The 26,399-nt window shown below is 42.3% G+C and overlaps 1 protein-coding gene across 1 annotated transcript; it reads left to right on the top strand.

Annotated features, from left to right (window-relative positions):
• The first annotated feature begins 9,166 nt into the window (after positions 1-9,166).
• On the top strand, positions 9,167-12,532 carry DKK1 (dickkopf WNT signaling pathway inhibitor 1). Its single transcript, XM_063963715.1, has 4 exons — positions 9,167-9,485; positions 10,004-10,157; positions 10,839-10,985; positions 11,905-12,532. Exons 1-4 carry the CDS (start codon positions 9,258-9,260, stop codon positions 12,159-12,161), a joined length of 786 nt encoding a protein of 261 aa, XP_063819785.1. The 5' UTR covers positions 9,167-9,257; the 3' UTR covers positions 12,162-12,532.
• The last annotated feature ends 13,867 nt before the right edge of the window (positions 12,533-26,399 follow it).

Below are 26,399 nucleotides of genomic sequence, written 5' to 3'. Positions count from 1 at the left end.
CTCTATGTTAGTTTTAACAAAGTGTAGTGTTAGTTTCACTCATTGGAGGCGTCAGCTAATTAGGAAAAAATATCCAAAGCAAATATATGGGGTTCATTCTGTTAAGACTAAAATTATTTAAATAGCACCAACATATTCTTCCCTGGAGGTATACAGATATTTGCACCCTTGTTTTACCATAGAAGATATGTTTATCAGTGTGTGTGTTTATTATACTCTAATTACTAAAACAGTTCTACAAAATGAAAAAAGAAATCGCTAATATCAGTTGTGACCATGTACCCCAATTAAGGTATTAACGCACAGAAAATAAAAGAATATTGTTCAAGGTAACTCCTTTACAAAAGAGGGTCTTACTAAATCATTATTTATATTAGAAATTACTCAAATTAAGGTCCTGCACAGGCATTCACTGGCGGAGTACCCTATGGGCCTCATTCTCAGATGTACACATACCCGATGGTTTGGTTTATATACATCTCTGATGGTGTGAGAACGCAGATCTCATTCTGTGAGATCGCTTCCAGTACTGCCTAAGCTATAGCATGACTGGCATGCATGTCAGTAGGGCAGCTATAGACAGGGTTCTCGAGAATGGGGCAAGGCAGTCCTATTTTCGATGCATCCCAAAGACAGTGTCTTCATCTTCTAACGCAGCTTTGCTGGCACCGGTAACGTGAACACAAGCTATCCTGATTTACCTGAGGGTTACTCAGATTACTAATGTTTGCGCAGTTGATTCAATGCTGCAACTACGGATGCAGCAGTGGATCACAAAATCATGCACTGGGCGTCTTTCAACTCAAGATGCCTTCTTTTACATATTTTAGCACAGCCGCTGCATCTATGTGGCTGACTTAATTCAGCGAAAAGGATCCATCAGATTCTCGTACATCTTCAGCTGTGCAGATTCACATTCACTGCAGTACGGAAATCTCACTTGTTTTTGCTCGTATCTCTCTCCACTTTATCTCTCTCCAATGCTTAGTACATATGCACAAGGAATTTCTGTAGAGTAATCTTTGGTTTAAGTACTTAACTGGTAACAAATAAAGTCTACATTTTTACTAACATTCCTCTACTGTATTCCCAAATATGTCAAGGATCCCTGCAGCACTGAAAATAACTTGCCTGTTTCAGGGGCACTGAGAGGGGGAAAAGGTGGGTATTAATTACCTGGGCCTGGGCCAGCTGCTGAGGGGGACAAATATAAATTAATTTTCATGGTAGGTCAGGCCCGGGCTCCATGGTTGTTTCAACGGCACGACGTGCATTTAGTGTCTGCCTTATGCTGGCCTAACAAACTACATTATTAATAGTGGTGCCTAGTAGGGAAGGGGGAAGTGTACTAATTTACCCGGGCCCAAGACTGTTGAAGGGGCCATGTGGTGTGCTAGGCTGCGTCGGGTCCATGTAGGCTGCTGCCATTGAGGGATTAACGATCGCACTAATTGTGCCACCTTCTAAACCTGTCCCTGGGATGCATGGCAGCCTCCTGCGCTGGATGGTGCTGCTCTGCAGTGTATAAATTATACCTTTTTCAAGGTTTTTTTTTTTTAAGGGGTTGTGGCCACACCTCTGTGATTAGGTCATGCCCCCTGTATTACCGGTGCTCAGGTAGACTCTCTACAGCCCTGATTATTGGGCAATAGGCCTGATTTTCACTTGGTTTGTAGCCCCAAAGAACATACAATGTTCAATATTCAATGATAACCCTACAGAAATAAATGGAATAATGTTTAGACATGTTGGTAAATGTGGTAAGGAGATTAATAAAGTTTGCAAATACACCAACGGTTCCAGTGCCCATGGGTGATGTATCAACCTTTGGAGAGAGATAAAGTAGAGTGAGATAAAGTATCAGCCAATCAGCTTCTAGCTGCCATTTTATAGGCTGTATAGCTAGGAGCTTATTGGATGGTACTTTATCTTTCTCCAAATTATCTCTCTCCAAGCTTTGGTACATCTCCCCTAGGACAAAAATCATTACAGTGCTGGCCAGGGTTTGTTCTGTTATACTACAGCAGTCCTTGAAGTGGGCAACCGCAGACCTGCTAGTAGATAGGAGAATGTTGAATGTTAATTTCAAGTGTTAATGTCAGCCATTTGTCTTCTACTTTAACAGCAGACTAAGGGACCTATTTATCAAGCTCCTATCTGCAGTGTCTGAATGATTTTAAGGATCATTAGGTCTCTTTAACAATATCCTAATACAGGAGATATCACAAAATAGCACTGCAGACTGCAGCCCCTATCATGGCCATATTAGCATATGGGATCACTGGGCAGCTGCCCAGGGCACCAAGATTCAAGGGACCTTGAGCATGTGCAGGCTGGTGCCTTAGGAACCTCTTGGAAGACACATAGAGATTGCTGCCTGGTGAATTACACCAATATATGAAAATAAGCAGGGCTGTACACCGTGGGTGGGGATGGCATGCCAAGAGAAATAAATGGATATAATGAAGAAAATAAATAAATACTAAAGGTAGCGCTAGTAACCAATGTCAGATTAACATAATATAGTTTTATTACCGATAATAGGGTAACATAATAAAAACAAGTGTAGACAGTAAATAGTAAAATATTCCAATGCGGGATTCATATAATTAGGGAAATAATGTTGTAATATTACACTAACCATGAATCATGATGAAGAGGTCCATGTATGGGCAACAATTTGTTACAATGTTATAGACACGCCCATGAGCCTGCCATTCACTGATAGAGAATACATGTAATTAAAAGCTAATGGATATATCCTAATATTAGTGACCAATAAGATTTATTTCTTTACTACCAGTTATTTATAGAGTGCACACATATTCTGCAGTGCTTTACAGAGAATATTTGGCCATTCACATCAGTCCCTGCCCCGGTGGAGCTTACAGTCTATATTCTCTACCACATGTGTGTACACACACACACATTCATGCTAGGGTTAATTTTGTTGGGATTCAATTAACCTACCAGTATATTATTGGAGTGATAAGGTAAGTGATAATATAACGTTCAATCCTGCAGCTCCAACCACATAGTGCAGGGTTGAACCGTTTAGCACATATAAGCATACATGTTATGATGTATGTAATATATATATATATATATATATATATATATATATATATATATATATATACATACATGCTGGGTGGTTCCCCCGGGGATCAGCAGCGCTGTGTGCGCTGTATTACATGTGCCATGCAGCACCCTGTACACAGCATAAGACATCACACTTCTTCTAAATCCGACCACAAATGAATGTGACACTAGCCAATGGGAGTCCGAGGTTGGGCTTAGATGGAGTGAGAAGCCTTATGCTGAGTCCTAGGTGCTGCATGGCGCCTGATGCAAACAGCCCTGCTGATCCCTGGGGGAACCAGTCAACACATATATTACATACATCATAACATCTATAGCTTGTAAGCTTGCGAGAGCAGGTCCTTCCTACCTCTATGTCTGTCTGTTTTTACCCAGTTTTGTTCTATTACTGTTGTTCTAATTGAAAAGTGCAACAGAATATGCTGTGCTATATAAGAAACTGTTAATAAATAAGTAATATGTACAGTATGTTTTTATGTACTGATAGTGCTGAACATGGAAGGCTGTAAGGGCTGTTGATGGTGAGCACTGAGCAGGGAAGGCTGTAAAGGCTGTTGATGGTGAGAGCTGAGCAGGGAAGGCTGTAAGGGCTGTTGATGGTGAGAGCTGAGCAGGGAAGGCTGTAAGGGTTGTTGATGGTGAGCGCTGAGCAGGGAAGGCTGTAAGGGCTGTTACCAGCGAGTGCTGAGTGAACAGGCTCTAAGAGCTCATAGGGAAACCTGAGGGAACTTGGCTCCAACAAAAGAAATATCTGAGAGGCAATGCAGCAGGAGTCCACCCATGTCCAGTTGTATGCCTCACTTCCAACAGCGTCTCAATCGACAGACCAGAGACCTGCACCAGCAGAGGCCGCCTCATATGGGCAATAAACCCGCTGGGTGCAAGGTAGCAGACGGCAAGGCAAGGTGGTGCTCTTGCTCCTTAAAGGGCCACCCAAGCGTCAGTTCACACTTATATGTAAGCCTCTACAGCGCTCGAGGGCTTGTTAGAAAATTCCACCAGGCTGGCAGCACAGAGAGCACAGATTAGAAATGGTTCACAAGTATTTAATGGGTAGTTCATGAATCCCCTGCACTCAGGTCAGAAGGACCCCTAATGCAATTCTTTATGCCTTTCAATTTCATCAGAGGTGTGTCCTAAAGATTTAAATTACACACAAACAGAGCAGCCAGGCAGCATTCTATCCCTGCCTCCAAGCCTGCAGCCAAATAGTGAATGGCTGTCAGCAAGCTGATTGGTAGATTGCTGGAGCTATCCCACCAATCAGAGTGCTGACAGCCATTCACTGCATGGAAGCATGTGGAGAGACAGCACGGGACCTCAGGAGGGGTAACTTATAATTTATTTCTTTTTTCATTTACTCCCTTGAATGGCTGGGTAAAGGGAATACATACGGTTTACCAGCAGCCGGGATCCTGGCTGTCATGATCCTGACAACAAAATCCCAGCCACCAGTATGCCGGCAGTGGGGTGACCGCTAGAAAGCCCCTTGTAGGTTTGCTATGCTTGCCACCTTGCGTGGACACCTATAGAGGGAGAAAAGCCTGTGGTGCCAGTATTCCAGCGGAGGCAATTCACCGCCTGTCGGGAGTCAGGCATCAGCATTGTGACCGCTGGGATCCCAACAGACATCTCATGATTGACTCTCAGGTAAAGGCCCCACTGCGTTGCTTTTCCCAAAGCCTACCATGCTTTTAAGATATCTTTGCTGCCTATTATTCTCACTGGGGACTATAGCCGGGCCTCTATTTACTAATCTCTGAAAAAAGTAGTTTACTGAAGACTGGTCCCATTGACATAGGGGGCAATTCAGAGTTGATCATAGCAGCAATTTTGTTAGCAGTTGGGCAAAACCATGTGCACTGCAGGTGGAGCAGATATAACATGTGCAGAGAGAGTTAGATTTGGGTGGGTTATTTTGTTTCTGTGCAGGGTAAATACTGGCTGCTTTAATTTTACACTGCAATTTAGATTTCAGATTGAACACACCCCACCCAAATCTAACTCTCTCTGCACATGTTATATCTGCCTCCCCTGCAGTGCACATGGTTTTGCCCAACTGCAAACAAATTTGCTGCAGCGATCAGGTCTGAATTACCCCCATTATTCGCTTTGTGCTAATGGAGGCATTCTTGCTGGGGGTATGGGTCGTTGGATAGACACAACTTAGGACATGCATTAGGTCGACAAGAACACTAGGTCGACATGGTCATTAGGTCGACGTGTACTAGGTCGACAGGTCAAAAGGTCAACATGGGTTTTTTGACTGTTTTTGGTGTCGTTTTCTTCGTAAAGTGACGGGGAACCCCAATTAGTGCACCGTGTCCCCTCACATGGCTCGCTTTGCTCGCCATGCTTCGGGCAAGGTGCCTCGCTTCGCTCAGCACAGGTTACCGTTCCAATCATAGTCCACGTGGATCGTTAATTATTAAAAAATGCAAAAAAATTTACAAAAATGCGACAAACTCATGTCGACCTTTTTACCTGTTGACCTAGTACATGTCGACCTATTGACTATGTCGACCAATTGACCATGTCGACCTAATGCATGTCAACCTTCAGTGGTCGACCTAATGACTATCGGCCTAAGGTGTTTCGACCTAATGACCATATCCCCTTGCTGGGACAGCAAACCCCTTATTGACCAGCTGTCCCTCTAAGAGCTCTTTAATACATACCCTACAAAAGACATTGGTTATATCTGACATACAGTTTGCCAATTTCTGGGTTTAATCACGTTTATGTTAAATAGGGCCCATGCAACTCTTCTATATGCACAGGTGAATGATATCTATATTTATCAATATTACTGTCTGCACATATATAAAATGACAATCCCCTGCTTGTTGTATACAGGCATCTTTTTTTCTCTAAAGTTTCCAAATCTAAAATACAATATGCAAATCAGACTCTCCACTGCAGTTTAATGCTTTGCACACTGATTACTTGTTAGTATTGTCAAAGAGGTTGAGTTGATTTAACAGATTATTTTGAGTGCAAAAATTATTTGCATTATTTTTATTCATTTTATTTCTTTTTTCTTCATGTTGATGCCACATTTCTGTATGGTTTCTGTCAACCCTTTTCTATGTAAGCACAAGCACCTAATTTTATACAGTATCTTTATTAAAGAATAATAATAATAATAATAATAATAATATTGTTGTTGTTGTTGTTGTTGTTGTTGTTTATTTATAAGGTACCGCATGTCCGCAGCACCATAGAACAGGGTGTAAAGCATATGAAGAAATAATTACATAAAACAGAGAAGACAAGGGCAAGTAACAGGCAGGCATGTTGCCCATCTGACCTGATGCCTTTGGCTGCGACACCAGTTTGGTATAGCCCTGCTGCTTATCACCAACTTCATAAGCCAAGGTGGCCATCATTTATTCAATTTGAGATTCTTTGGGGAGAGAACATCAATAAATATATTAAGCATACTGAAATAAATCATAAATGTTAATTCTACAAAAACAGAGATATGCTAAGCAAACTTAAACCTTGTACGTCCATTTAAAAATGCAGATGTTCTTTTCTGCATGACAAGGTATTTTTAATTATATTATATATTGTTTTTCAAATTCAGCAATGTTTCAGTGCTCCATAATTGGTGCAGACAAAGATCTTCCTCATTATAACTACTAAATGCCAGTAACGTATTTTGCTTTGACTCATACTGTGCACACTTACTGTACATGTCTCAGAGAGTCTTTCAATTAGTTTCCACATACACCCTATGGTCTTGTATTACATATTCTGTAACATTAAAGAATAAAACAGCTACTGGAATTCAATAGCTTTTGATGTGTAACATCCTGCACTTTGTAACGCAGGTAACACTTTACTCTATTGTTTGAAAAAAGACTAATAATGTTGACTGCAACAGTTATCTGGGGCTAAGATCATGAAACTCGGTGCCTGTGTAATGACTCAAATTTGAGGTTATAGACCGAGAATGCAAAAAATTCATCGGGACAGCTTTTTGAAGTGTTGAAATAAACGTTGTCTTGTTCCAAAAGCAATAATCTTTGAGGCATCCTCTGAAAATATCCCAGCATCTGATACAGAAAAGCTGTTTAGTGACTGTGTATTTGTGTGTTATTCACATTAAATGGAGACATGTGTCTTTACCAATTTCTTTTCATGCCAGAGGAACAATTACTGATGATGTCCTAGAGCCACCTTGATGTGAAATTGCTTAGCACTACACAAAACGTGATTCCTACTTCAAATAAAGATGAAGTACTATCCTAACAGCAATTAAAGTCATGCAACAGTAACACATGTATCACATGTCCTTAAACTATCAACAAAGTTTTAAAACAAATGTAACCACTTTTTTTTTTCCAACCTCTAGTTACCAGGGAATGCTGTTGCTTGTAGTTCTAAAGCAAAAACAACAAATTACTCGCCTAACACTATCTAAACAAAAATAAATTTTCCATAATAAATTAAAATGTACATATTTTGTGTTTTATCGTCTAATGAACGATGCAGATATGATTTTATATGGGTGTAATAATGTCGTTATTGGGTTAAAGATAGAAGAACAAACAGCCAGGCGAAGAGTTTAGCATCAAGATTCATTACTACAAGTACACCACTAGACAGCGACAGATCCCTAGCTATAGAATGCAATATTGAAACTCCATAGGTAACAAGTTGTAGTTTGTTCTACTTCTATACATCTCAGAGACAGTGTTCTATTATTATAGTTTGTAGTGCAGGTTTGGGTGATAATGTGCTTTCTTGCTGGTGGAACTAAAAGTCCAAACCGGCAGGTCCTGCAGCTGGAGATCCATAAATTGAATTCCTCTGCAAAACGGTTTATTCAAGTGCACAATACTACAAATGAATTATAATTCAAACAAGCTAGGAATAATCAAATTTAAAAAGGAAAAACGGTTTTTCAATGTACGCCTCATAAGCATCAAAGAAGGATTCTGATCGCCAACTTTATTTTAACATTGTCTTAGCCTCACAATCATCACAACTTTTTAATTAGAAAAATATTCTCAGAAGCAAAAAATAACCTCCGATACCTGAAGGATGTTTAGAATCTGTTTTTGTTGCTTGTAAATTGCGTGTTCAGCCTCCAGTTTTATTTGTAAACTGTTTCTATATATTTCAATTATTTCACGTAACAGCAATGCAAATAGAGGCCCACTGCAATATATAACAAGTCACAAACTGTTTAGAAGAGCTTACAGTCTAACGGTAGTCTAACATTGTCAGCAATATTAAGCTTTCTTGCATTGACGCTAAAATTAATCGTATACACTGTATGTATGTATGTGTGTGTGTGTGTGTGTGTGTGTGTGTGTGTGTGTGTGTGTGTGTGTGTGTGTGTGTGTATATATATATATATATATATATATATATGTATATACCTACCCACACACACACAGTGAAGGAGAGAAGAGATGTGAGTGAAAGGAGATAATAGATAGATAGATAGATAGATAGATAGATAGATAGATAGATAGATAGATAGATAGATAGATAGATAGATAGATAGATAGATAGGGATGGATGTGAAAGATAGATAGATAGATAGATAGATAGATAGATAGATAGATAGATAGATAGATAGATCTGGATGTGAAATATAGATAGATAGATAGATAGATAGATAGATAGATAGATAGATAGATGGATGGATGGATGGATGGATGGATGGATGGATGGATGGATGGATAGATAGATAGATAGATAGATAGATAGATAGATAGATAGATAGATAGATAGATAGATAGATAGAAAATCATAGTTGAAATCAATTATGTCAGCCATTTCCTCTAGTCTTATTTTGCAACTCTTCCTGCAGGCTGACCTGTGTGATCTTCAAAAAAAAAATAATTAATTGCTAATTACAATGATTGTGAAATCCCTGGCTGGCAGTCTCCTCTGTGATTTAGACATGGCTGGAGCGTCATAAATCCCAGGGCTTTGAAATCCCATCCCTTCCCTTTGTTGTCCTGTGTAAGGGGCGGGTGTATAAACAGGCTGAGAGGTATAAATAGGGCACCAGCTTCAGAGCATCTTCACAAAGTAGCACTGACTGAGGCTCATCTGCCGGCTACATCCTCCTAGGAATTATCACAACTCTTCTTGTGTGAGACTGCCGTGACTCCTAAACTTCTCGTCTTACCATGCACCGTGCAGCGCTGAGGATGCTGATGTCCCTCCTCGCCCTGTGTGCTTACACTCTAATACCTGGAGCATCTTCTTATGTCATGATGACTAACTCCAACTCTAACTCCATCAAGAATGTACCTGCAGCACCAGCTGGGCAACCTGTGGGCTTCTACCCAGTCAGTGTCAGTCCGGACTCTTTCTATGAAATGGCCAACAAATACCAACCTTTTGATACCTACCCGGTAAGTAGTCAGAGTTTACATTTCATTAAAGTTATTATACTGTATATTGTCCTGCTATCTAATGCTCATATATAATGGATTTAAACTCATCGAATACATAAAAGAAAAGTAACTCGTATTGCAAAATGCAAGGATGCAGCAAAATATAAATAAATAAAGAAAGAAAGAAAGAAAGAAAGAAAGAAAGAAAGAAAGAAAGAAAAAGAAAGAAAGTATTGCCATTTGGGGGGGGGGGGGGGCTGGGGTTGGGAGGAGGGTGTAAAAAGATAAAAAAATATATACATTTATATAAGCATTGCACTTAATCCAAATACAATTGATTGGTGCACGGTCCATGGCAGCAGAATAAGCTGCTCTCATTGGTTGTTTGCAATAGTTTTCGTGTTTCAATAGTTTTCATTCACGTGGAGAGTGGACTTGTCATGAGTGCTAGAACGTATTGCAGACACTAGTAGAATATGACTTGATGTGATCGCTGCTAGACTGACATTACATGTATGTATGTATCTCTCTCTCAGATGTACACTTGCACAGAGGATGATGACTGTGCCCTGGATGAATTCTGCCATAGCTCTAGGAATGGAAACAACATGGTCTGCCTGGCATGCAGGAAACGTAGGAAGCGCTGTCTCCGGGATGCCATGTGCTGCATTGGCAACTACTGTAGCAATGGTAAGTAATGAGCAAGTCACCCTGCATGAGGCTTAGACTACACAGGGTGTCATCTAACGGGCATGAAGTGCAGCGGAATACTCAGGTCTGTTTGTGCAACAGCTAAAAGTTACAGAACCACTTATAGCAGATTCCAGTACATAATAAGTGAGGTGTCTGCAGAACCACCTCTTTCCCCCACAATCGGGGACTGGAAGAGACACACCCACTCATTTAGGATGGCCCTTCTGAAATGTAGACAAGCTCCTTAGGGCCAGCGCTGCTGCTGCATTGTCTGCAGCTGCTACACTAAGCGATACTTTGCCTAACAATTATATATTGTCCTGTACCTGAGGATTTGTACAAACGCACTAATAGTGAAAGTCACACGAAAGCTGGAATATGGGAGAGGGCCGGGTTGGGTTCCTACCCTTTAGCATCAGCAGTAAAGGGTCACTTACCATGACAATTGCTAATGGCCAGTACACAGTCTGATGTCAGCTTCTCCTGGTGACCGTGCTCCTTAGTGCACCATTATGTGCGCACATAAAACGCATTGTCTGGCGCAGTGTACAGTCTAGCAGGTGATTGCTGTATGATGTCCAGGTGTCCTGTGTAATAATCTCCGTACTGATCGCCTTGTCAGCCTACTAATGTGCACATTTCCCTGCCTGCGCTAATGTCTGCCTTGTTCCATTGCAGGAATCTGTGTGCCAGTGGAGCAAGATCGTTTCCCATATCACGGGTACATGGAAGACTCCATAATGGCCACCTACAATACGGACCAGGCCACAGTGGATGCAAACACCAAATTCACTACATCACCCTCTGGGGTGCAGCCCTTTAAAGGTAAATCCTTGCAGCTACCAAAAAAATTTTTTTGTTATAGGCTGCGTTTGTGTGTGGTGGTGCCCAGCTTGAAGAACAGCTGGCACTGTGTGAATGCAAAAGGGTCATTTTATGGCATTCCTAAACCCATAGGAGCCCCAGCACCCCAATATTAGGGCTGCCTGTCTGTGCATAACATTATGGGGGGTATTCAATTGTTTGAAACGTCAGTTGGGAGTCTTTTTTTCCCCCTATCTAATTGACAGGAAAAAACATACACCCAACCGACTTTTCAAACAATTGAATTCCCCCCTATGAGTAACATGCTGGATGTATGGTGAGCACCACCAATACATTTAGGGGGTAATTCAGACCTGATTGTAGCATCAAATTTGTTTGCAGTTGGGCAAAACCATGTGCACTGCAGGGGTGTGGGGGTGGGGGTAGGGGCAGATATAACATGTGCAGAGAGAGTTAGATGGGGGGGGGGGTTAAGCTGAAATCGAAATTGCAGTGTAAAAATAAAGCAGCCAGAAACAATATAACCCACCCAAATCTAACTCTCTCTGCACATGTTATATCTGCCACACCTGCAATGTACATGGTTTTGCCCAACTGCTAACAAATTAACTGCTACGACCAGGTCTGAATTACCCTCTTAAACAGCTCCAGTGCCTGTACCTAAGGCTCTCATTTTTTTAAGTGGTTGAGGGTTCTCAAATACTGTACCACCCCCAAAGGGCTGAAAATGGCGGCCATGTATAACGGCAGCATACATATAGGGGGTGCTTACGCCCCACAGCTGGCTTCTATGTCCGCCCCATACAGTCATATGTTTATAAGGACAGCTGTGGGTGGTATACGGGGTAGAATGAGCACTCCAGTGACATTTGGGTCAATACCGGTACATTACATATGGATTTCCTTTCTCTCCCTCCAGGTCGTGATGGTGATGTGTGCCTCAGGTCATCAGACTGTGGACCAGGGCTTTGTTGTGCTCGCCACTTCTGGTCAAAGATCTGCAAGCCTGTCCTAGAGGAAGGTCAAGTGTGCACCAAGCACAGGAGGAAGGGCACGCATGGGCTGGAGATCTTCCAGCGCTGTCACTGTGGATTAGGACTCTCCTGCAAGTTACAAAGAGGAGAGTTCACCACGGTGCCCAAAACCTCCAGACTTCACACCTGTCAGAGGCACTAAGAGGCCCCCTTGGACTTTGCGTTGCATTAAGCTCGGACTATGCTAGCAGCTGGCACACCCTATGGATGTACCCACCTGTACCCAGCGCAATAATGAGTACTCTGGCTGCCCATCTCCCATCCAGGGTCACACGAATTGTTTCTTTTTACGGAACTGCACTTTATTCAGTGTTTGCAGTAAATTACTGTGTTGTAAATAGATTGCAACTCTCGGTTGTACATATTTATAAAAGGAGCTACTAAACTTGTTTGCCTACCTTGTATGTTTGTACACCCCCGCTCTTTTTCCCTATATGCCTTTTCTATGGTACCTTTGATGTATGTTTTAGGGTCTCTGCATTTTTATTTTTAATAAAATATTATGAAAAATGACGTTTTCTCCGGTTATTATGTTTCATATCTAGTTTAACCTAATAGATGGAACAATAAAGATTTTGGGGTCTATTTACTAAGCCTTTGTGAGAGATAAAGTAGAGAGAGAGATAACCAACCAAACAGCTCCTGACATTTTTCAAACACAGACAGTTTTATGGCAGTTAGGAGCTGCTTGGTTGGTACTTTACCTCTCTCCACTTTATCTCTGTCCAAAGTAAATAGACCCCTTTATTGCTGACAACCTAGAACAGTAGTTGGTCCTCAGTAGAATTTTTGTACCTCCTTAAGTCTTTCCGATATTTTATATATAATTATTTGATGTTAATGTCAATGTACTAATCCTTCCATAACTCATACTACATAATAACATACCAACCAACAAATAGTGTTACATAATATATTTGGTCATACACACCATTTATGTTTTTATAAAAAAATTAATTAACTCAGGGGTAGATTTATTAAGCTCGGTGAAGTGATAAATTGGAAGGTAATAAAGGACCAGCCAGTCAGCTCCTGTCATTTTTCACACCCAGCCTGTGATACGGTAGTTAGGATCTGATTGGCTGGTGCTTTATCACCTTCCACTTTATCACTTCCACCAGGCTTAATAAAACTGCCCCTCAGTTTATTCCAACTGAGTAGAAAGCATGTCACGTGCAAGCTTTAAATCTTATTACCCCTATTAGTCAAAAGTTTATATTAGTCTATGGAGTAGACAGGTGTGAACTATAAGATATTATAGGAACATTACATACAATCTAACACTTGGGTAGCAGTTTTAGAGTAATTAGACCATTCTTTGGTTATTATAAATCAGAGACTCTGTGATTTGTAGTTCCACAACCGCTAAAGCCATGCATTAGCTGAGATACTGAGTCTAAAGACCCCGAAGGTACAAAGCAAAAGTGGCTACAATTCAAAGCAGAGTGACTTTCAAAGGACAGGATGTAAAGTGATGTGCCACATATCAGTATTCTTCTTACACAGGCAGTATACCCCAAACCCCCCTCCCCTCCTTTGTCATTGTCAGGAACGGCCTCTGCACTTGCTGTAGTCCCTCAGATCATCTCAGGCTGCTGCAGTCCCAGTGATCACAATGGGGAAAAGGGAAACAGAAAACCAGCTCTTACACACAGGCAAACAAGATACTTCCGCTGAAAGGACAGATAGGATGCAGATCATTTGATCTGTTAGTTACAAGGAGCAGGGTGATATGCTAAACCTCGGTGAGTGCTCTATACCTGCAGGACTGGGAAGAGGGTCTTCCTAAACACATTAGACGTCCTTAGTACCCCAAGGCCAACAAGTTGTTCAAAAGCCGCAAATTACAGGAATTTACTTGGCACAAATAAACTGTGTTGTTACCTGTAGCTAATATGGAACTAAAAGTCCCAGCATTACTCTGTCAATCCAGGCTTATTAAACTCATGTTTTAGCTACAGTATATTACAGCTATTGTATAAACGGCCCTGAGATGAACCTGGATTAAACAGCAATAATAACTGGCTACAATGTATCATTTGTGTAAATGTTCAGATTATGTGCTACTGTGTTGTATTTTGTGCTCGAATTGTTACTATTTGTATGCATCTTCAGGGTCTGTCAAATCTCTACTGAACATTGTATTGGAAAACATTGTCTCTAATTATAATCAAGGTTGCTTGCTATGTACTGTAGTAGTAGTCTGATATACCACTTTATATATAGTTCTACAGAAGACAAGGGAAAGAGGTGTTTTATTTACAAAGGAATACGGTTCTCTGTAATATAGGCATATAAGAATTGGTTTTGCAGTAGATGTACAACTACAGGTCCCAGCCTTCTGGTTCTGTAAAATGCTGCCTAGGCTTATTATAGAACAATGTCTCTATACAGTATGTTAATACACTATCTTGTGCTCACACTACTGGTACTTAAGACATCACTCTGTATGCCTGTTTTATTGCTGATACAATAAATGATCAACTGCTATTAACCTGCCTATGTAACCCGCTAGCAAGCTGTTATATACTAGCAGTTAAACATGGATTTAATGGGATTTAACACTAATCCAGACCGAAAGACTTTAGGATCATTTCTCTAAATAGATTAATATTAGAGGATCACAAAGTTTCTTCCACCTACATGTGATCTCAAGCGCCGGCATAACGTAGTAGACCCTTGTATGGGAGGCATTTGATATGGCGCCTGTCGGGATCCCGGTGCTCAGCATACCTGCGCCGGGATTCCGACAGCCGGCATACCGACAACTATTCTACCTCTTGGGGGGTCCATGACACCCCTGAAGGGAGAATAAATAGTGTGGTGCATGTCCACTGTTTCCGCAGTGTGGCGAGTGCAGCAAGACTGCAAGGGGCTCTTTTGTGCTCACCCCGCTGCCGCCATGTTGGCGGCTGGGATCCCAGCGCCAGTATGCTGGGCGCCGGGATCCCGAGCGCCGGCATAACATAGTAGACCCTCATTGTACATATACCTCGTTGTAGGGGATTTTAGCAGTCTGTATCTATCTACCCCTTTTTTTCTATTATGTTCCTTCATGTTTAATGCAATAGTAAAAACCCCATCGTTACCAACTGTTTTACCTGCAGTAGGGCATTTAACTAACGTATCTATATGTTAATTCTATAAGGTTTTTTACTGTGAGACCTATTTGGAGAGTAAAGGCCAGTACTCACTGGCCGATGTCAGATAGATGTGTGCTGAGCGAACCGCTCAGCACACATCTCTCCCGGCGCTCAGCACAGCGCGATCTGTGCTGAGCGTGCGGGGGGAGACGGGGGGCCGCTCACTTCACCCAGCGGGTGAAGTGAGCGACCCGCTAGATTGGCCTGCATGCAGGCCAATCTAGCAGCAGCGATAGCGATGCGCGGGGCTGCGCATCGCTATCGCTGAGGGGGCTACACACGGAGTGATCGTGCTTAAAATCTAAGCAATCTAGTCAGATTGCTTAGATTTTAAGCAGCGATCGCTCCGTGAGTACCCCCCTTAAGGCTGAATGTAAAAACACGATTGAGGTATCAAAATAAAGGTCTTACCATGTAGAATTGGGATCCGGTTTAAAGGTCGACACTGTCTAGGTCGACAATGTTTAGGTTGACAACTATAGGTCGACAGTCACTAGGTCAACATGGATTGAAGGTCGACAGGGTTTCTAGGTCGACATGTGCTAGGTCAACAGGTCTAAAGGTCGACATTAGTTTTTCACTTTTTTTTCTTTTTTAAATTTTTTCATACTTAACGATCCACGTGGACTATGATTGGAACGGTAATCTGTACCAAGCGAAGCAGTAGTGGAGCGAAGGCACCATGCCCGCTTCGCGAGCCATGCAAGGGGACGTGGTGCACTAATTGGGGATCCCGGTCACTCTACGAAGAAAATGACACCCAAAAAAAATTAAACCTCATGTCGACCTTTAGACCTGTCAACCTAGCACATGTCGACCTAGAAACCCTGTCGACCTTCCATCCATGTCGACCTAGTGACTGTCGACCTATAGTGGTCGACCTAAACATTGTCGACCTAGATACTGTCGATTTGATGAACCACACCCGTAGATGTACCAGTTGAAGAGAAAAATGAGATTGGGGCAACAGTTCGGGCATTGTGAAGTGGCGAATTTCCCATGTAAAGTCTATGGGAGAAATTGCACAAGCAATGTAAACTTTTGCTCTACCGCTAGAGGTGTCAAAATAAAGTTCTCACCATGTAGATGTGATTACATTTGTTGCTTCATATGAGTTTATTCTTTAAAAAATAAAAAAACTAACCATTGAATTTGGGAGTAATTCAGACTGGATTGCTGCAGCGATTCAGGCCGCAGCGGGTAGCCGCCTGCCAGCGGGCAGGAGCTGAGCTGGCAGGTAGCTACTCTGCCTGTGCAAAAGCATCACCGCCGTGCAATGCTTTTGCACCCTTGCGGGGAGTGGGGGGGCGTGGGTAGGGCCTGACCTGAGGGGCGTCCCCCCGCATGTCAGAGAACGTGATTGTAGATGTGCTAAATTTAGCACATCTGCAATCAGATCTGAATTACCCCTTTGATGGGTTTCTACTAGTAGATGTTCATTTCTACTAGCTGTAAAGAATTTACTTCACTGATTAATATTACTTCCACTTTTCTTTCTTAGGGCCTAATTCAGACCTGATCGCTGTTGTGCAAATTCGCAAGGTGGCCGGTTATCACTCAACTGCGCATATGTATTGCGTGTAGTGCACACGCGCAAGGCCAAACTGCAGAAAAAATCCAGTATATTTTTTGATCGCCAGGTGTACGCAAGGTGATTGACCGGAAGAGGACACTTGTGGGTGGTAACTGTCCATTTTCTGGTAGTGTCAGTAAAAACACAGGCGTTCCCAAATGTTTTCATGGAGGGTATGTGACATCAGCTCTGGCCCCGAACAGCTTGTTTCTATCGCACTGTATTAGGAGGTCCTTGGCTACGCACAGACTGCACAGACTAGAAAAAACATTAATTGGTGAGTAACAGTGGCAAACGCAGGATTTCTAGAGGGGGGTTTCCAAATGCAATCCACAATCTCCCACTCTGCGGAACATGGAATACAGTATTAACATTTAACACTATAGATTGCCTATAGTATAGGCTGTATCAAACATATTTAAATAATATAAATAAATGGTCAGGAAAAGGTTAAACATCCCATAATAAATAAATAAATAAATAAATAAATACACAAACATAATAGAACCAGTACGGCATTTTCTAAGCACACATTCTCCCACCTCAGGGTAAGGCTCCTGTCTCTTCTTCCTGGTAACAAATCTCCGGTCCATTATATTGGTTGAGGACTGAGAACAACATACACAGACTGGGTACCTGCAGCAGCTCCGCTCTGTCCCTTACACTGCATGATGTGGCAGCAGCTCTAGTAATCGTAATATATACCATTGCTATTGTCCTAGTTTGAGCCACTTGCCAAGAGGAGGGGGTTTCCGGGCAAACCGGAAACCCCCCATGCATTTGCCTATGAGTGAGTTGTGGGACGGATTTACAGATGACTGGCATTTGCAGAGCTTTTCACATGGTGTATGCAGGTTTGCAAGGGGCGGGTATTCGCTCTGTCTGGGCAGCGACTATCTGATTGCAAACCTCTGGAAATTTGCAGAGGAGCGATCTGGTCAGAATTAGGCCCTTAGGGGGTAATTCCAAGTTGATCGCAGAAGGATTTTTTTTAGCAGTTGGGCAAAACCATGGGGGTCATTCCGAGTTGTTCGCTCGCAAGTGACTTTTAGCAGATTTGCTCATGCTAAGCCGCCGCCTACTGGGAGTGAATCTTAGCATCTTAAAATTGCGAACGATGTATTCGCAATATTGCGATTACACACCTCGTAGCAGTTTCTGAGTTGCTTCAGACTTACTCGGCATCTGCGATCATTTCACTGCTTGTCGTTCCTGGTTTGACGTCACAAACACACCCAGCGTTCGCCCAGACACTCCCCCGTTTCTCCAGCCACTCCTGCGTTTTTTCCGGAAACGGTAGCGTTTTTTCCCACACGCCCATAAAACGGCCTGTTTCCGCCCAGTAACACCCATTTCCTGTCAATCACATTACGATCGCCAGAACGATGAAAATGCCGTGAGTAAAATTCCTAAGTGCATAGCAAATTTACTTGGCGCAGTCGCAGTGCGGACATTGCGCATGCGCATTAAGCGGAAAATCGCTGCGATGCGAAGATTTTTACCGAGCGAACAACTCGGAATGACCCCCCATGTGCACTACAGGGGAGGCAGATATAACATGTGCAGAGAGAGTTAGATTTGGGTGGGTTATTTTATTTCTGTGCAGGGTAAATACTGGCTGCTTTATTTTTACACTGCAAATTAGATTGCAGATTGAACGCACCACACCCAAATCTAACTCTCTCTGCACATGTTATATCTGCCTCCCCTGCAGTGCACATGGTTTTGCCTAACTGCTAAAAAAAATCCTGCTGCGATCAACTTGGAATTACCCCCATAGTCCAGTAAACATGCCTTCTGTCCTACTAACTATACCCAAACAGGAATGTCCAGCAGACACTTATGTAATTGCAAATACTGAATGTTGTCAAGGATACTGGGCCAAATGTGTTAAGCCTTAAAAAATGATGAAGTGGAGAGTGATAAAGAGAGATTCAGGCCCAGATTAACTAAGCCTTGGAGAGTGATAAACTGCACGGTGATAAAGTACCAACCAATCAGCTCTTTACTGTCATTTTTTAAACACAGCCTGTAACATGGCAGTTAGGAGCTGATTGGCTGGTACTTTATCACTGTGCTATTTATCACTCTCCAAGGCTTGCTAAATCCGAGCAAAAGTACCAACAAATCAGCTCCTGTCATTTTTCAAACACAGCATGTAACATGGCAGTTAGAAAGCTGATTGCCTCATACTTTATCACTCTTTATCACTCCCCACTTTATAATTTTTTAAGGCTTAACCCATCTGGGCCACTATTCCTAAGGACTATACTTTAATTTAATCATTATAAGTGGAGATGAAGATCCCAAAACAATTATGCTTTAATATACTGCAAATTCAGAGTGTAAAGCGGAAGAATGTATGTGGATAATATGTTACAGAAATTCTTGGATATATTACAAGATGTGTAAACCTGGAATCCACGTGAGAATATAAGTGACATAGTATACCTAGCCATACAATTGTTCTGTGTGGTCTTTTGGTTCTACATGCTATGGTTAGTTTGAGCCTGCTCAGGGTTATAGGGAACAGCAGATTATGATTTCAGCTGTACTAGGACTGTGCAAAAACAGAAGACCTGTCTACATAGTAAAGTTATCCTCTAAATTAACTTTTATTGAAGGATCCCAACAAATCACCACATATTGTAAGCAGCCATTCATCTCTTAACCTCTATGATACATACGGAGATCAGTACAAAGAAATAGAGTGAAATAATTCTATTTCTTTTAATTTGTGTATAAAAACCTTGAACACTACATGTCAAACCTTGAAACTAAGGGGGTAATTCAGAGTTGATCGCAGCAGCAAATTTGTAAGCAGTTGGGCAAAACCATGTGCAGTGCAGTGGGGGGGGGGCAGATATAACATGTGCAGAGAGAGTTAGATTTGGGTGGGGTGTGTTCAAACGGAAATTTAAATTGCAGTGTAAAAATGAAGCAGCCAGTATTTACCCTGCACAGAAACAAAATAACCCACCCAAATCTAACTCTCTGCACATGTTATATCTGCCACACCTGCAGGGCACATGGTATTGCCCAACTGCTAACATATTTGCTGCTGCGATCAACCCTGAATTACCCCTAAATTTCTTTTGCTTTTTCATACAACAGTCTGCAATGAAGAAGATAATGAAAGAGCACACAGACACCCTCTAATAATGCATTGCATTCGTCCTTATTAAACACCCATCTAATATGGCTATCTATTCTAATTCTTGGTCTTGTTGAGTTTCCTGGCAGCAGATAAAATTGGATTTATGTGCTATACCTTTATTTTTAAATACCATTAAGGCAATTAGTAATTTGTTTTAAAATATTCTTTAGAGCTGTGATGACATGGATTTACCCTGCCAACCCACTCTACAAGGCTTTAACAGTTGCAGTAAGCATCTTTGGCTATGCCTACAAGCTCAGCAGCAACATGCTAGCCACTCACCTATGCTGTCAACTGTACACCAATATAGTGGTCTGTGGGGGTGATTCAGATCTGATTGCTGCTGTGCGAAAATGCACAGCGGGTGATCAGCAATAGACTGCGCATGCGTATGCACCACAATGCGCATGCGTATCGGCAAACAACAACAGGCATCACCGGTCAGCGACAGGCTGCTGCGAAAAATGCAATCGCACAGCCATTCGCACGCTGATTGACAGGAAGAGGCCATTTGTGGGTGGTAACTGACCGTCTTCTGGGAGTGTCAGGGAAAACACAGGCGTTCCCAAGCGTTTTCAGGGAGAGTATGTGACATCAGCTCCGGACCCAATCAGCCTGTTCTCATCACACTGGAGGAGTTATTCTTGGGCAGCGCACAGACTGCACACAGTAGAAAAATCATTCAGTGGTGAGTGAGCTGTGAGCGGATTTGCAGCTGTTCGCTGACTAAGGGAATTTCAGCAGTTCAGCGTACACATGCTGTCACACATATGCACAGTGAATATACACTCCCCTTGGGTGGCGAATATCTGAACGCAGTATAACAATTTTAGCATACCAGTGATCAGGTCTGAATCACCCCCTTAGTTATAGAAGGGTATTACTGCTACAACTAGGATCCATCCTCAGCACCTGGAGCTGCATACACTCATTGGGCAATGTGTAAGTGATTCAATATATCTTTGCTGGTTAGCTTTTGGGTTGGTGACACAGTGATGACACATTAGGAAATAATGCGCTGAACACAGTACAATCACAATGGATTAAAGTGTGATCCTTAACCTGCTGGTCACAGAAAAACAAGATCATAGTAGTAAACTACATATAAATAGCAGAAGGACGACTTTTATGACTATGATGCCGTTGTTCGAGCAGGGCACTCCATATACCAAATTAAAGGTAATGGTCTGCAGATTTGCAAAAAAAAATGACATTGTATTTGGTTGCTTCATTTCGGAGTTATGTGGCAAAACATCCATCTGTCATTTACAATGCATCACCATTGTGCTCTGGAATATTGACAGTTGCTAAACTCTCCCTGTGCACCTGCTGGCTGACCTGGAACATATAACCTGCTGGGTGGTCTGGAAAATGTGACAGTTATTTGCATCCACCAATTAAATGGGTATTATTCAACTCCTAAGGGATGAAAAGAGATAAAATATTCTGCCCAGCCAGTCTTTGCACAATTGTAACTAGCTAATTATGCTTATTTTCTCATATGGCTCCTATAGTGTATATACACATCACTTGAAGGTAGTGATATTAAATAACTTATGAAGGCTTCTAGGCCTTATATTTTAAAACAGTGGTTTGGGGTGGAGAAAATACAGGCTAATCACTTCAATTGTGTATAAATATCAGCCTGATCAGTGTTCCCACCTGCAATTGTGTGTGACTCCCTGTAAATTTGCTGGCAGCTTGGCACTTTGAAGCTTTTAGTTTGGCATGGTATACCTGTAAAAGTTTTAGGGCTATGCAGGGTAAACAAAATGCAGGTGCACACTTTTAGCACCAAGAATACAATACTTAAAATAATTATTATAAACTCTACAATTGATATGGAGTATAAATGAGGTTCTTAGCTCATGCATATTTATTACCACCAGGTATCACTTCTGCCAGGGGCTTGGATACTTTGCTAAAGTTAGGTTGAACCATCTTTACTACTCTGCAAATCCTTGAAAAGTTTGCACTTGTCACTGGGTGGTAGGCAAATGCCTCTGTTGTCTCTGGCTTAACTATACTCCCTGACATAATAACCTATGTACTATAGTCCTATCATCCCCATCTGACCTTTGGTCGATCAGATAATAAGTCCTGCCTTCTGGATCTCCTCTAGTGCCTACCATCCTTGCTGTACATGGTTGCCCCATCTTTATTTCTAAACATGTCTGTGACTTCTAATTAAGCAAATGTGAATACTGTGAACACCTCTAGTTGGTATTACTTTAAGCACTGGAATATGGGCAGTGCATTTTTCCTTAAACAGGTAAAATGAGGAGATGAACACTAAGGGCGGTATTCAAATGATATATCACGCCCGATCTCCTTTCTAAAGTGATCCCTGTTATCGCGCATATAGTAATCAGGTTTAGCTGCGTAAAGGGTTGGGTGCCCTTGCTACCCCGGGCGTAGCGAGCTGAAATGATTATACCACGCCCGTCAGGAGAAACAGAACGGGTGTGAAAGGGGGTGAAAAGAATTGAATACCGCCCAAAGTGTTCGTAAGCCTTCACCCTTTACACAACTCAAAAGCTTTTGGCATGATTTAGGTGTATTGTATAAATACCACATAGTTGGTGTCACCCAGGCAACATCCTGGAGCTTGCTTAAACTTATGGAAATCACATCCAACACTTTCCACCCTTCCTAAAAGATTCTAGCTCAGACACACTAGTCTTCTGCTTGTCCTTGGATCTTAAGAGGTAAGCCTATGATAGACCCATGAACCAGGAAAGGACTGACTAAATATGACACAACAGAAGTATCCTGCATAGATAGCTCTCCTTGCCCAAACTACTGGATCAGGTAAAAGTGTTTATGGACTGCAGTCAAATAGAATCTCAGAAAGCAAAAAACGCACACACTCTTCTGCTACCTTGCTAAAAGTAGGAAGTGCGCCCAATCTTAGTTGGCTTCAATGTATGGTGTTCTGCCAGAAGCATTTTTCCCTTCCACCTCAGAAAGGATACTGCCAGTTACGCCATGCATTTAAGTGATGGACCAGAAAGTTGAGCTTCTATGAACTTCTTCCTGTTGTCGGAGGGACAGGACAGTGTTGTAAGTGTAAAAAAGCACCCAGTTGTATGGATACTTTGTTTGGAGTGGTTTGTTTAGTTATGAACACTAGATGGATGTTCACCTGTACATTCCCCAAGGTCTAGCTACTACCAGTTAAAGGGGGCCACACACTGGTCTACCAAGGTTAAAGGCCCCTGTACCAGCACCCATTCTTTCACCTCAGCCTGAGGAAGTGGTCAGAAAGACCATGAAACAGATTGCTATTTTCAGCTGAGGAGATTAATTACATATTTTAGAACAAGACTCTCGTTACCCTATCCCACTTCTTATAAATTATGATTATTTATTTATTTCTTTGGTTTACCTTGACATTTTTTGCTGGAACATTTTGCCTAGGCTGTGGTTCATTAGTATTATATTGCATAAACAACCATGTTCATATTGACAAAAATGTACAATCTTTTATTTTTTAATATATCTAACCAGAATTTTTACTTATTTATTATAGTTCCAGATTTATGTGTTGGTTATAGTAAAATATTCATAATCACACCAACAGACATTGGGATAGATGAATGAATGTTGAAAGCTCCTTAAGTATTCATCAGAGTATTGGAACCAAGATACTGAACACCCACTTGTAAAGAGGACTCTCCTGAGCAACCACTGCAGGACAACAGTGTTGGTACCTTTGTCATTTCTATGGTGAGTTTTTTATTCCAACAGACACCTACATAACGGTACAACAGTATACACTATGATCTTGCTTTGTTTTTCTTTTATTTAATAAGTGCATTCCTGGGAGAACATTATATTACTTTTACACACCAATAAGACAGAAAAAGCGCCAAGGTTCAAGACTCCCCTTTTATGGTCATGGAAAATGCCAGCACCTCCCTGCAGAGGCCCCTCTGCTGATGTTGGGTGTACTTAGTGTCAGACTGAGGAAGGAAAGACCCACCAGGGGGCATGCATGATAATGTACCAGATTAATAACAGCAATGCCCTGTAGAAAATATACCATAGTGCTTTGCATGTTATAATGTAACATATGTAATCTATGTATAATGTGTAACTCCCCATTTATGGTCATGGTGAATACCAACTCCACCCTGCAGGGCCCCCTCTGTCTGCTGTTGGGTGTACCCAGTGTCAGACTGAGGATTGAAGGACCCAGAAGGGGAATTCAGTGATAGAGGCCCATACTTAGGGGTGTGTCCAGCCTCCAGAGGGGGTGTGGCCAGCCTCCACAGAATCTTTTTCAACCATTAGAGACTGCATGGCTGGGCCCCTTTATAACTATATAGTAAACACTGCTAGTACATGCATGATAAAGTACCAGATTAATAACAGCAATGCACTGTTCAAAATACAACAAAGTCCTATGCGTGTTATAATGTAACATATGTAACTTATGTATAATGTATTACTCAAGTGGAGGTGGGCTCCACATGCAGTGGGGCCTACCGGCGGTTTCCCGGTGCCCGTATAGACCAGTCTGACCCTGGGTGTACCTCCGTCCAGGTCATTTGCACCTTCCTAATCTCCTCTTTTGTTGCTGTAGGAAGGTGTTCAATAGCTACTCCTTAACATTGAGCCTTGAGCGGGGAAACAGATATTTTGCTGTACTTGCATATCTTGTGCAGCCCCCGCTGTTGCAGTTACTCCTTACCTGGGTAATTCTGCAGGGATTGGGTTACTCTAACACAGCTCAATTGGGCTTTATAAGGCTTAGCTGCTTGTAAGCAATAAAACATCACTTAGTTTTCTGGTGGTCATCTTTGGCAAGCCAACCATTCATCAAATGGAAGTGTCAACTGCACATCCATGAGTGTCACTGACACTTGCAGGGCCGAAACTAGGATTTTTGTCACCCGGGGCAAGGTAGTCATTTGACACCCCCTCCCCCCCCCCCCCCCCCGCAAAAAAAAAATTTTTTTTACAATAAATAAATAAAAATAATAATTAAAAAAATTTAAATAAATAAATACATGAATAAAAATATTATATATATATATATATATATATATATATATATATATATATATATATATCTCTTTCAGAACTTTTTTACCTGAAAAATTGCCTTTTCTAACATGAATTTCATATCCAGGAAAAAGTGTCCCCATTTTACACAGTACGACAGGCAAGTGTCCCCATTCCCCATTTTACACATTGCGGCAGACAGGTGACCCCATTTTACACATTGCGGCAGACAGGTGTCCCCATTTTACACATTGCGGCAGGAAAAAGTGTCCCCATTTTAGACATTGCGGCAGACAGGTGACCCCATTTTACACATTGCGGCAGACAGGTGTCCCCATTTTACACATTGCGGCAGGAAAAAGTGTCCCCATTTTACACATTGCGGCAGGCACGTGTCCCCATTTTACACAGTACGCTGGCAAGTGTCCCCATTTTACACATTGCGGCAGGAAAAAGTGTCCCCATTTTACACATTGCGGCAGGCACGTGTCCCCATTTTACACAGTACGCTGGCAAATGTCCCCATTTTACACATTGCGGCAGGAAAGTGTCCCCATTTTACACATTGCGGCAGGAAAAAGTGTCACAATTTTACACATTGCGGCAGGAAAAAGTGTCCCCATTTTACACATTGCGGCAGGCACAGGTCCCCATTTTACACATTGCGGCAGGAAAAAGTGTCCCCATTTTACACATTGCGGCAGGCACAGGTCCCCATTTTACACAGTACGCTGGCAAGTGTCCCCATTTTACACATTGCGGCAGGCACAGGTCCCCATTTTACACAGTACGCTGGCAAGTGTCCCCATTTTACACATTGCGGCAGGCACAGGTCCCCATTTTACACAGTACGCTGGCAAGTGTCCCCATTTTACACATTGCGGCAGGCACAGGTCCCCATTTTACACAGTACGCTGGCAAGTGTCCCCATTTTACACATTGTGGCAGGAAAAAGTGTCCCCATTTTACACATTGAGGCAGGCACAGGTCCCCATTTTACACATTGCGGCAGGCACAGGTCCCCATTTTACACATTGCGGCAGGACGGTGGTGGAGGGAGAGAGAGAGAGAGGAAGGGAGAGGGGCTAACTTACATTTGAAGCGGTTCTCGCCGCTCTTCAGCCACCTCTCCCTCCTCGTCCGGTCTGCGCGGCTCCCCCTTCTCCCTCCTCCGGCGGGGTTTCGTGGAATGACGCGTTTGCGCCGTGACGTCACGACGCAATCGCGTCATTCCGCGAAACCCCGCCCCCCGAGCTGGGCACTCGGGAGAAGGGGGTTTCAACGTTATAAAAGTGCCGCGGCGGGTGTTAGGGGGTCTCGGCGCCCCCTCCAATCCGGCGCCCAGGTCGCCTGCCCCCCTAGCCCCCCCCTAGTTTCGGCCCTGACACTTGCTTACCTTTCTTGGGCAATGTATAGCTGTTTCCATGCTTCTGTTATGATACTTAGGATGAGCCTTTCATGATCATTTACCAGTGTCATAATAATTAGAGCTTTTTG

Source organism: Pseudophryne corroboree, chromosome 3 (genome assembly GCF_028390025.1).
Source record: "Pseudophryne corroboree isolate aPseCor3 chromosome 3, aPseCor3.hap2, whole genome shotgun sequence".
In the NCBI taxonomy this organism is placed as follows: Eukaryota; Metazoa; Chordata; class Amphibia; order Anura; family Myobatrachidae; genus Pseudophryne; species Pseudophryne corroboree.
Note: the sequence above shows the minus strand (reverse complement) of the source record. Positions and strands in the feature narration are given on the sequence as shown.

Bases quoted from the DNA above. Each gene is read 5' to 3' on its own strand.
- DKK1 (XM_063963715.1), top strand. From the start codon at position 9,258: ATGCACCGTGCAGCGCTGAGGATGCTGATGTCCCTCCTCGCCCTGTGT. The intron at 10,158-10,838 runs GTAAGTAATGAG...GTTCCATTGCAG, and splicing joins TGGCAACTACTGTAGCAATG to GAATCTGTGTGCCAGTGGAG. The intron at 10,986-11,904 runs GTAAATCCTTGC...CTCTCCCTCCAG, and splicing joins TGGGGTGCAGCCCTTTAAAG to GTCGTGATGGTGATGTGTGC.